The sequence below is a fragment of the Lepidochelys kempii genome, unplaced genomic scaffold (assembly GCF_965140285.1).
Source record: "Lepidochelys kempii isolate rLepKem1 unplaced genomic scaffold, rLepKem1.hap1 scaffold_374, whole genome shotgun sequence".
Taxonomy (NCBI): Eukaryota; Metazoa; Chordata; order Testudines; family Cheloniidae; genus Lepidochelys; species Lepidochelys kempii.
In genome coordinates this window covers 1-10,687 of record NW_027621937.1, presented here as the reverse complement: position 1 = coordinate 10,687, position 10,687 = coordinate 1, and the positions used below count along the sequence as shown (strand labels likewise).

The 10,687-nt window shown below is 66.1% G+C and overlaps 1 protein-coding gene across 1 annotated transcript; it reads left to right on the top strand.

Moving 5' to 3' along the window:
- The first annotated feature begins 2,601 nt into the window (after positions 1-2,601).
- On the top strand, positions 2,602-7,174 carry LOC144930055 (uncharacterized). Its single transcript, XM_078851086.1, has 6 exons — positions 2,602-2,605; positions 2,737-2,872; positions 3,610-3,858; positions 4,128-4,232; positions 4,578-4,697; positions 7,072-7,174. Exons 1-6 carry the CDS (start codon positions 2,602-2,604, stop codon positions 7,088-7,090), a joined length of 633 nt encoding a protein of 210 aa, XP_078707212.1. The 3' UTR covers positions 7,091-7,174.
- The last annotated feature ends 3,513 nt before the right edge of the window (positions 7,175-10,687 follow it).

The window sequence follows — 10,687 nt, the reverse complement described above, 5'->3', positions numbered from 1 at the left end:
CTGGGGTTGCTGGGCCCAGGGGGCTGATCTCGGCGCAGGGGGGACGCTGGGGTTGATGGCCCAGGGGGGCTGATCTCGGCGCAGGGGGGACGCTGGGGTTGATGGGCCCAGGGGGGCTGATCTCGGCGCAGGTGGGACGCCGGGTTGATGGGCCCAGGGGGCTGATCTCGGGGCAGGGGGGATGCCTGGGGTTGATGGGCCCAGGGGGGGCTGATCTCGGCGCAGGGGGATGCTGGGGTTGATGGGCCCAGAGAGGCTGATCTCGGCGCAGGCGGGACGCCGGGGTTGCTGGGCCCAGGGGGGCTGATCTCGGGGCAGGCGGGACGCCGGGGTTGCTGGGCCCAGGGGGGCTGATCTCAGGGCAGGCAGGATGCTGGGGTTGATGGGCCCAGGGGGGCTGATCTCGGCGCAGGGGGGACGCTGGGGTTGATGGGCCCAGGGGGGCTGATCTCGGCGCAGGGGGGATGCTGGGGTGATGGGCCCAGGGGGCTTGATCTCGGGGCAGGGGGATGCTGGGGTTGATGGGCCCAGGGGGCTTGATCTCGGGGCAGGCAGGTTGCTGGGGTTGATGGGCCCAGGGGGGCTGATCTCGGGCAGGGGGGATGCTGGGGTTGATGGGCCCAGGGGGGCTGATCTCGGGGCAGGCGGGACGCTGGGGTTGATGGGCCCAGGGGGCCTGATCTCGGGCAGGCGGGACGCTGGGGTTGATGGGCCCAGGGGGCTTGATCTCGGCGCAGGGGGACGCTGGGGTTGATGGCCCAGGGGGGCTGATCTCGGCGCAGGGGGGACGCTGGGGTTGATGGGCCCAGGGGGCCTGATCTCGGCGCAGGGGGGATGCTGGGGTTGATGGGCCCAGGGAGCCTGATCTCGGGGCAGGCGGGATGCTGGGGTTGATGGGCCCAGGGGCTTGATCTCGGGGCAGGCAGGTTGCTGGGGTTGATGGGCCCAGGGGGCTGATCTCGGGGCAGGCGGGATGCTGGGGTTGATGGGCCCAGGGAGCCTGATCTCGGACAGGCGGGACGCTGGGGTTGCTGGGCCCAGGAGGCTGATCTTGGCGCAGGGGGGACGCTGGGGTTGATGGGCCCAGGGGGGCTGATCTCGGCGCAGGGGGGATGCTGGGGTTGATGGGCCCAGGGGGCTTGATCTCGGGGCAGGGGGGATGCTGGGGGTTGATGGGCCCAGGGGGCTTGATCTCGGGGCAGGCAGGTTGCTGGGGTTGATGGGCCCAGGGGGGCTGATCTCGGGGCAGGGGGGATGCTGGGGTTGATGGGCCCAGGGGGGCTGATCTCGGGGCAGGCGGGACGCTGGGGTTGATGGGCCCAGGGGGCCTGATCTCGGGGCAGGCGGGACGCTGGGGTTGATGGGCCCAGGGGGCTTGATCTCGGCGCAGGGGGGACGCTGGGGTTGATGGGCCCAGGGGGGCTGATCTCGGCGCAGGGGGGACGCTGGGGTTGATGGGCCCAGGGGGGCTGATCTCGGCGCAGGGGGGATGCTGGGGTAGATGGGCCCAGGGGGGCTGATCTCGGGGCAGGGCGGATGCTGGGTTGATGGGCCCAGGGAGGCTGATCTCGGCGCAGGCGGGACGCCGGGTTGCTGGGCCCAGGGGGGCTGATCTCGGGGTAGGCGGGACGCTGGGGTTGATGGGCCCAGGGAGGCTGATCTCGGGGCAGGCGGGATGCTGGGGTTGATGGGCCCAGGGGGGGCTGATCTCGGCGCAGGGGGGATGCTGGGGTTGATGGGCCCAGGGAGGCTGATCTCGGCGCAGGCGGGACGCCGGGGTTGCTGGGCCCAGGGGGGCTGATCTCGAGACAGGCGGGACGCCGGGGTTGCTGGCCCAGGGGGCTGATCTCAGGGCAGGCGGGATGCTGGGGTTGATGGGCCCAGGGGGCTGATCTCGGCGCAGGGCGGATGCTGGGGTTGATGGGCCCAGGGAGCCTGATCTCGGGGCAGGCGGGATGCTGGGGTTGATGGGCCCAGGGGCTTGATCTCGGGGCAGGCAGGTTGCTGGGGTTGATGGGCCCAGGGGGGCTGATCTCGGGGCAGGGCGGATGCTGGGTTGATGGGCCCAGGGGGGCTGATCTCGGGGCAGCGGGATGCTGGGGTTGATGGGCCCAGGGGCCTGATCTCGGGACAGGCGGGACGCTGGGGTTGATGGGCCCAGGGGCTTGATCTCGGCGCAGGGGGGATGCTGGGTTGATGGGCCCAGGGAGGCTGATCTCGGCGCAGGCGGGACGCGGGGTTGCTGGCCCAGGGGGCTGATCTCGGGACAGGCGGGACGCCGGGGTTCGCTGGGCCCAGGGGGGCTGATCTCGGGCAGGCGGGGACGCCGGGGTTGATGGGCCCCTGGGGAGAGGGAGCAGCTGGCTGGCCCTGACTCCGCTGTGTTGAATTAGATCGTCTTTGAAGTGGTGCGGGGCAACCTGCCCTACCTTGACGTGGCCCTGGACAATGTGTCGGTGAGGAGGGGGCCCTGCCAGGTGAGGGGGCCGGGGGGGGCTCAGTCTGGCGGGGGGGGGCTGTATCCTTGGGCGGGGTGGATGGGCTGACAGGAGAGAGATGCAGGATTGTCGTGTGTGTCCGTGTGGGGGGCGTGTGCCAGGCATGTGCAAGACGTGTCCCCCCCTCTGTGTCAGGGGGGAACCCAGCACACGGGTCCCTCCCGCTCGCGTGTGTCTCTGTCGTGTCCCCCACCCTAGGAGCCCCGGTTACCCCGCCCACGCTGGCTCCTCCCAGCAGGGACTGCCAGGCCAAACGGCACCACGGCAACCGCTACCGTAGCAACCGGCACCAACGGCAACCAGCTCCATAGCAACGGGTTCCGCCCCCACCTCTGGGTCTCCAGCCCCCTCTGTGACCCCATCGACTCTGCCAGGTGCGTCGCCCCACGGAGGCAGAGGGTGGGTGGTCCGGCCCTTCCCCTCCCCCTGTGCCCAGATTCCCCTGGGCGGGGCGGGGGGGGGGGGTCAGTGGGGCAGACCCCCTAACTCCCTGCCCCTAGAGCCCCCCGGGGTGGGGCCCGCTGGGTTGTGGTGTGACTGGACGCTCCCCACCCCTGCAGGCTCCTCCGTCCCGTGCCCCCCGAAGGCCCACTACGAGGCCTGTGGCCCGGCCTGCCCCCCACACTGCGACGACCCCCAGCCCAGCTGCGACCTGCCCTGCCAGCCAGGCTGCCAGTGCGCCGCGGCTCTGGGAGGGGAGTGGGGGCTGGTGGGTTAAAACAGGGGGGCTGGGAGCCAGGACTCCTGGGTTCTCTCCCCGGCTCTGGGAAGGGAGTGGGGGCTGGTGGGTTAGAGCAGGGGGGGCTGGGAGCCAGGACTCCTGGGTTCTCTCCCCGGCTCTGGGAGGGGAGTGGGGGGCTGGTGGGTTAGAGCGGGGGGGCTGGGAGCCAGGACTCCTGGGTTCACTCCTCGGCTTTGGGAAGGGAGTGGGGGCTGGTGGGTTAGAGCAGGGTGGGCTGGGAGCCAGGACTCCTGGGTTCTCTCCCCGGCTCTGGGAGGGGAGGGGGGCTAGGGGGGTTAGAGCAGGGGGGGCTGCGAGCCAGGACTCCTGGGTTCTCTCCCCGGCTCTGGGAGCGGGGCGGGGGCTGGTGCTTATCTCTGGCTGCCCCAGACTCCGCGAGCTGCGTGGCCCGCGGGCGACCCCCACTACACCACCTTCGACAAGAGGAAGTTCGATTTCCAGGGGCACCTGCCCCAACGTCCTGGCGCAGCCCTGCAACGCCAGCCTGGCCCTGGCCCCCTTCGCCGTCCACGCGCCAATGAGCCCCGGCACGGGCAGGGCGCCGTGTCCTACGTCCGGGCCGTGTTTGTGGAGCTGCCGGGGGCCACCGTCGCCCTGCTCAAGAACCACGTGGTGCAGGTACGGCCCCAGGGCGGCGCTAGGGGCCGCTGTGGGGCAGGGAGCGGGGGGGGGGCTCGGCAGGGGGCGCTCTCCCCCGGCAGGCAGGGCTGGCCCCAGGGCGGCGCTAGGGGGCGCTGTGCCACAGGGAGCTGCCTCACCCCAGAGGTGGCTGCATCGCAGTGCCAGGCGGGGGATCGCTGCCTAACCCCAGGCTGGGGGGTTTGGGGGGGCTGGTGTTTGCAGGTGAATGGCTCCCAGGTGACCCTCCCTGCCCTCCCCGCCCCCAGCGCGTCCGTCCGTCTGTCTGGGACGTTCGCCGAGGTCCGGACGGATTTCGGGCTGGTCGTCTGGTACGACGGGAACCACTTCGCCGAGGTCCAGGTCAGCCGGCAGTGAGTATCGGGGTGGGGGGGCGTCATGGCGTGCGGGGGGCCAGGGGCTTGGTAGGGGGTGAATTGGGGCTCATGGGGGTCAGGAGGAGTCCACAGAAGTTGGGGGTCCCAGGGGTTGACGGGGGTCCTGGAAGGGGTTAGTGGGGTCAGAAGAAACACCCCCCACTTTTAGGCTAACAGCAGGGAGGCTGTTGGGGGGCGGGAGGGGCTGGGGGTCAGCAGAGATTGGTGGGGTTATGGGGGAATTGTGGGGGGCCATGGCTCTGGGGTGGAGGAGTGGGGAGGTAATGGGGGCGGGGGGTTATGTCTCTGTCCCCCTCTGACGTCCCCCTCACCCCCCCCCAGGTATTGGGGTGCCCTGTGTGGGCTCTGTGGTGACTACAACGGGGACCCCGGCAATGACTTCCGGACCCCCCGTGCGGCTGGCTCTGCCGGGGACTTTGGGGACAGCTGGGGTGTTGGCAAGTGAGTGACAGACACCCCCTTGTGCCCATCTACAGCCCCCCCCAAACCTCCTGTGCCCCCCACAGCCCCCCAAACTACCCACATGCCCCCTACAGCCCCCCAAACCCCCATGTCCCCTACTCCCCCCAAACCACCCACATGCCCCCTACAGCCCTCCAACCCACATGTTCCTCACTGCCCCCTATGGCCCCCCAAACCAGCCACATGCCCCCTACAGCCCCAACCCCCATGTCCCTTATGGCCCCCCAAACCACCCACATGCCCCGTACAACCCTCCAACCCACATGTCCCCCACTGCCCCCTACGGCCCCCCAAACCACCCACATGCCCCCCATGGCCCCCCAAACCACCCACATGCCTCCTACAGCCCCAACCTCCATGTCCTTATGGCCCCCCCCAAACCACCCACATGCCCCCTACAGCCCCCAACCCCCCATGTCCCCCTGTGGCCCCCTCCAAAACTACCCACATGCCCCCTACTCCCACCCCAAACTACCCACATGTCCCCTATGGCCCTCCAACCCCCCATGTCCCCTATGGCTCCCCCAAACCACCACACACCCCATAGCCCCCCCAAACCTCCCACACCCCTCACTGTCCCCCTACTCGGTATCAAGCTTAGACGGGGGTCACGCATAATTGTCCACCCTCCATAACATTGACAGAGAGACATGCCCTGCGGTTTGCCCCCCCCCCCAGGTATTTATCACTTTGGGTTTATTATAAACAAGAGAGAGAGCAAAGCAAGTGACCCAGGGAAATAAAACAAAAACCCGCAGGTCTAAGCCTGATACATTGAGACACTGAATACAGGCAAGTCTCACCCTCCGAGATGAGCTTCTTTTGCAGGCTAGACTCCTCCCTAGTCTGGGCCCATCCGTTCCCCAGGGCAGCCCCTTGTTCCAGCTCAGCTAGTAACTTGGGGGTTTCTCCTGACTGCAGCCCCCCTTTGTTCTGCTCCACCCCCTTTGCCTCCCTGGGTCCTCCTTCTAAACGGAAAGGCCCCAGGTTAAAGATGGAGTCCAGTGTCACGTGACATGGTCAGTGTCCTGGGAGGACCCCCCCACCCCCTGCCTCCGATCTTCCCGGCCTGGCTCACAGGAGGCCTTGTGAGTGAACAGAGCCATTTGCAACCATTGTCCCGGTTAACGGGAGCCATCAAGCTCCTAAGCCACCATTAATGGCCCATAATTACGGGTGGCCCTCGGAGTCATAGTTTACGACCCCAGATTCGGCTCCAAGAGCGAGACATGTAGATAACTAGGATGACCATGCTCAGCACACCCTGCAAGAGACCTTTCCGCGTGACGCATGTCCCAGGTGACGACAGAGTCCACCTCGCGTGCGACGTCCCGGTCCATATTCGGGGTGACTCCCGGCAGCGCCCAGGGATCTCCATCCTTACGGCTCTGGGTTTCCCCTTCTGGAGACCCAAAGCCCATCGGAGAGGAAGACGGGTCGCGCCCCGGGGGTTTTTAGACGGGCCCAGCGGCCTCTTGGCCTGAGAAACAATCCGCTCCGTCCTGGCAATTAGCACAGGGTCATTGATCCATTAACAGTTCAGATCAGGTGACCACGACCTCCAGATGAGACCGAGGAGACCACAGTCCCAAAATGTTCATCTTCCTTTTGTGGTCTCTGAATCCGAGCCATGGGACTAGACACCACTCGTTAGGAATAGACCTCGTTCGCTCCCCTCACAAGCCCGGAGTACACACAACGCCCCTTCTCTCTCTGACATGCCGGCTGCATTCCCCCCCCCTCCGTTTGTTTACATCCCTTCCTAATTAGCCTAATCTGTGAGTCCATTAACTCTTCTGGTCCTGTCACCTTTCAATGAGATGGTTTATTGCACTCAATAACGTCACAACTGGTGACAACGGGGACCCCTCGCCCGGTGCCGAGATGCGGCCACCTCTGGGGCGGGGCAGCTGGTTATATGGGGACCCCTCGCCTGGTGCTAAGATGCAGCCACCTCTGGGGCGGGGGGGCTGTGGCCGCTGCAAGTAACGGCTGGTCCCCGCAGGCGGGGGGGTCTGCGTGGTGGCGGGGGACTCTCAAGACACCACCTTCGATGGGCGGCTCTTCACTTCATGGGCACCTGCAGCTACACCCTGACCCAGACGTGCAACGCCAGCACCGGGCTCCCCGGCTTCTCTGTCGAGGCCACCAACGAGCACTGGGGGGCCAGCACCCGGGTCTCCTATGTCCGCGCTGCGGCTGTGGAGGTGTTCGGCCACCGGGTGGCGCTGCTCAAGGGGCGCTGAGTGACGGTGAGATTCCCCCCCCCCCCCGCCCCGCCCCACATCCCCGTGGGCTCCCCCAGCTCTGCCGGTGCCCTCACTCCCGCCCCGGCCCCTCTCTCTCTCCCTAGGTGGACGGGCAGCGGGTGACCCTGCCGGTGGCCCTGGCCGGGGGCCGGCTCGGGGTGCGGGTGAACGGTGCCTACGCCTTGCTGCAGACGGACGTCGGGCTGCGGGTTCGGCACGACGGGGACCCAGCGGGTTGAGGTGCAGGTGCCTTCATCCTATGCCGGGCGGCTCTACGGGCTCTGCGGTGAGTGCGGCCCGGATGCCTGGGTCCCCTGGTGCCCGGATGCCTGGGTCCCCTGGTGCACCCCATCCCGCTCGGACGCCTGAGTCCCCGGGTTCTCCCCCATCACGCTCAATGCCTGGCTCCCCCGGTCCCCGGATGCCTGGGTCCCCTGGTGCCCCCCTCTGGCACCCGGACGCCTGGGGTCCCATCCCGGCCTCATGCCTCCGTCCTACCTCCCCTTCCAGGGAACTACAACGGGCAGAGCGCTGACGACAATCTCACGCCCAACGGCACCTCGGCCAGCAGCCCCGGGTGAGTGGGGCAGAGACGGGGGGCCATGGACTCCTGGGTTCTCTCCCCGGCTCTGGGAGGGGGGGCTGGTGGGTTAGAGCTGGGGGGCGGGGCTGGGAGCCAGGACACCTGGGTTCTCCCCCCGGCTCTGGGAGGGGAGTGGGGGCTGGTGGGTTAGAACAGGGGGCGCTGGGAGCCCGGACTCCTGGGTTCTCTCCCGGGCTCTGGGAGGGAGCAGGGGCTGGTGGGTCAGAGCAGGGGGGCTGGGAGCCAGGACTCCTGGGTTCTCTCTCCATCTCTGGGAGGTGAGTGGGGCCTGGGTCCCGGATGCCTGGGTTCAATTTCCAGAACAAAAACTAAGGAAATTCCCCAGACCAAAAAGTTTGGGGCTCTGGCTGATGATCTGTGTGGGAAAGTCCTGGCTATATCCATGGGGTGGGGACCCTGGGTCACCAGCCGCCCTGCCCCAGAGGTGGGTGCATCTCAGCGCCGGGCAAGGGGTCCCCGGGTTACCAGCCGCCCTGCCCCAGAGGTGGGCGCACCTCAGCGCCGGGCGAGGGATCTGTCAGTGACTCTGTTTCTCTCTCGCTCCTCTAGGCCAGGGGGACCCCGCGAACTGCGGCACTAGGATCAAATCACCCGGTTCTGAGGCCTGCCCCTGTCCCGCGACGGCTCAGCCCGATTTACCCCCGTGATGAGGGGCCAGCGTGGGGCTGGTGGCACCCGAGATCTGCAGCCCCCATGGACTCTGAGATAGCGCGTGAGATCTGCAGCCCCATGGCCACCCATTTCCCCCCAGGGGCGAGGGGCCCCTCCTGAGGCCAGACGCCTGGGTTCTTGCAGAGCCGATCCACAAATTTGTTTTTCATTGTTCACTTTATTCATAAAACTTCCCAAGGAAAGTTTATGAATGAAACTGCATTCATTCATAAAACCGGGTACCCCGAGATCTGGCTAAATGAGTTTCGCTGGCAAGCCGATTGCTGCTTAAATCGCTGACCCGGGCACTGTTTCACCATTGCAACGTCTGGTCCCCGGTTGCCGATCCACGAAATTGTTTTTCATTGTTCACTTTATTCATAAAACTTCCTAAGTAAAGTTTATGAATGAAACCGCATTCATTCATAAAACGGGGTACGCCCGGGTACTGGGTAATTGACTTTCACTGGCAATTTGCTGCTTAAATCGCGGACCCGGGCACTGTTTCACCATTGCAATGTCTGGTCCCCGGGTGCTGGTCCCCGCCCTTCTCCGCGGGGCAGCTCAAACCCCATTTTAACAGGCTCACCCCACTTTGCAAGCCCTGCGGTAACCGGCGTCGGGTGGGTGAGGGGTGTGAACGAGGCCCCGTCTGGAGGACGGCATCACCCGCCAGCCCCAGCCCGGCCGGATGAAATCAAGTCCACCCCGGAAAGCACAAAAGTGCAATTGAAGCCCCCTCAAGGCTGGGTCCCCGGCTGGAAGCCAGGTCCGCCCTGGAGGGGGGATCAGTCCCGCCGAACCCATGACACAGCAAAGACCCAGCGCTGACAGGAAGGGGGGGGTGTACGATGGCAGATTTTTTTGGGAGGGGGGTAACTGTCACAGGGTCCCTGGGCGATGCTCTGGAGCTGCTCCCCGCGAAGCCAGGCAGGACTCTGGGGGAGTCTCCTCTCGGGGGGCAGCCTGTCTGCAGGACACACAGCTCACCCGGCTTCCCCCTTCCTGGCTCTGACCTCAGAGCCTCCAGCCCCCCTGCCCCTCCGGGCGCTTCCCACAGCCAGTCCGCCCAGGCGGGGTCCTGGGGGGGGCAGAGGGTCCTGCCCCCAACTCCGCAGTCAGACGGGACTCTCAGCCAGCCGGTAACACAGAAGGTTTATTAGACGACAGGGACATGGTCTAACACAGAGCTTGTAGGTGCAGAGAACAGGACCCCTCAGCTGGGTCCATTTTGGGGGGCAGTGAGCCAGACAACCACGTCTGCCCTTCACTCCATGTCCCAGCCAGCCCCGAACTGAAACTCCCCCCAGCCCCTCCTCCTCTGGGCTTTGTCCCTTTCCCGGGCCAGGAGGGCACCGGATTCCTTTGTTCTCCAACCCTTCAGCTCTCACCTTGCAGGGGGGAAGGGCCAGGCCATCAGGTGCCAGGAAACAGGGTGTCGGCCATTGTCTGTGTCCAGACCCCTGCCCACACCTGCCCTCTAGGGCTCTGCAAGGATCACACCCCCTAGAGACTTAAGAACGGCCTAGGGGAAACTGAGGCAGCCCCACACTATTCAGAGGAAATGCTAAGAACAGTCCCGCTCCGTCACAGAAACATTCTGCTGCCAACGTGGCAGGGCACCGGTGCACGCCCACCAGGGACCCTTCCTCGTGCCCGACTTTCCTGGCCGGGTCCCTGCCACAAGCTCCGGCCCCCCCAAGCTCCAGGCAGGGCTGGTAACTATACAACAGCTGCAGAATATTTGGGGGGTGGGTGGGCGGGGGGCTGTGGGGGGGGGGCTACACACAGGTATTAGTTATCGGTCATAAATCAAATTACGTCATGATAATGAATGTGGGGTCTTGTCTTGTCCCCGGAAACGATCCTGTGTCGTTTTCTCTGCACGCCACAGCCCCCCCCGGCCCCCTGCTCCCACCAGCTACTTGTTTCCTGCCCCCCTCCCCGCCAGTGGCGACGGGCACCTCCTGAGACCGGACTCCTGGGTTCTTTCCCTGGTGTCCCTCCCGGCCGTCTGTCCTGAGGGCTGGGCCACGTTCAAGGCAGGAGAATAAATTTACACTTCGACTGGCTGGGATCGATTCTTGTGTCCGCCCCCCTCTCCACTCCAGACACCCCACTGCGAGCCAGGACTCCTGGGTTCTCTCCCCGGCTCCGGGAGGGGAGCGGGGGCTGGTGGGTTACAGCAGGGGGGCTGGGAGCCAAGACTCCTGGGTTTTCTCCCTGGCGCTGGGAGGGATGTGGGGGCTGGTGGGTTAAATCGGGAGGGGGGAGGTCCCTTTGTCTCCCATCTTTCTCCAACGCTCTTTCCAGCAAGCATCGGCCCTAAATCAGGGCTGAGCAGTGGGTCAGGCCCGGAGCCAGCCCCGAATGGCCATCTCTGGGGGGTGCCAGCCCCGGAGCCTTTCCCTTCTGACGTCAGCCTGGTGGCTGGTGAATAGGGGGTTGACTCTGAGATAGCGCGT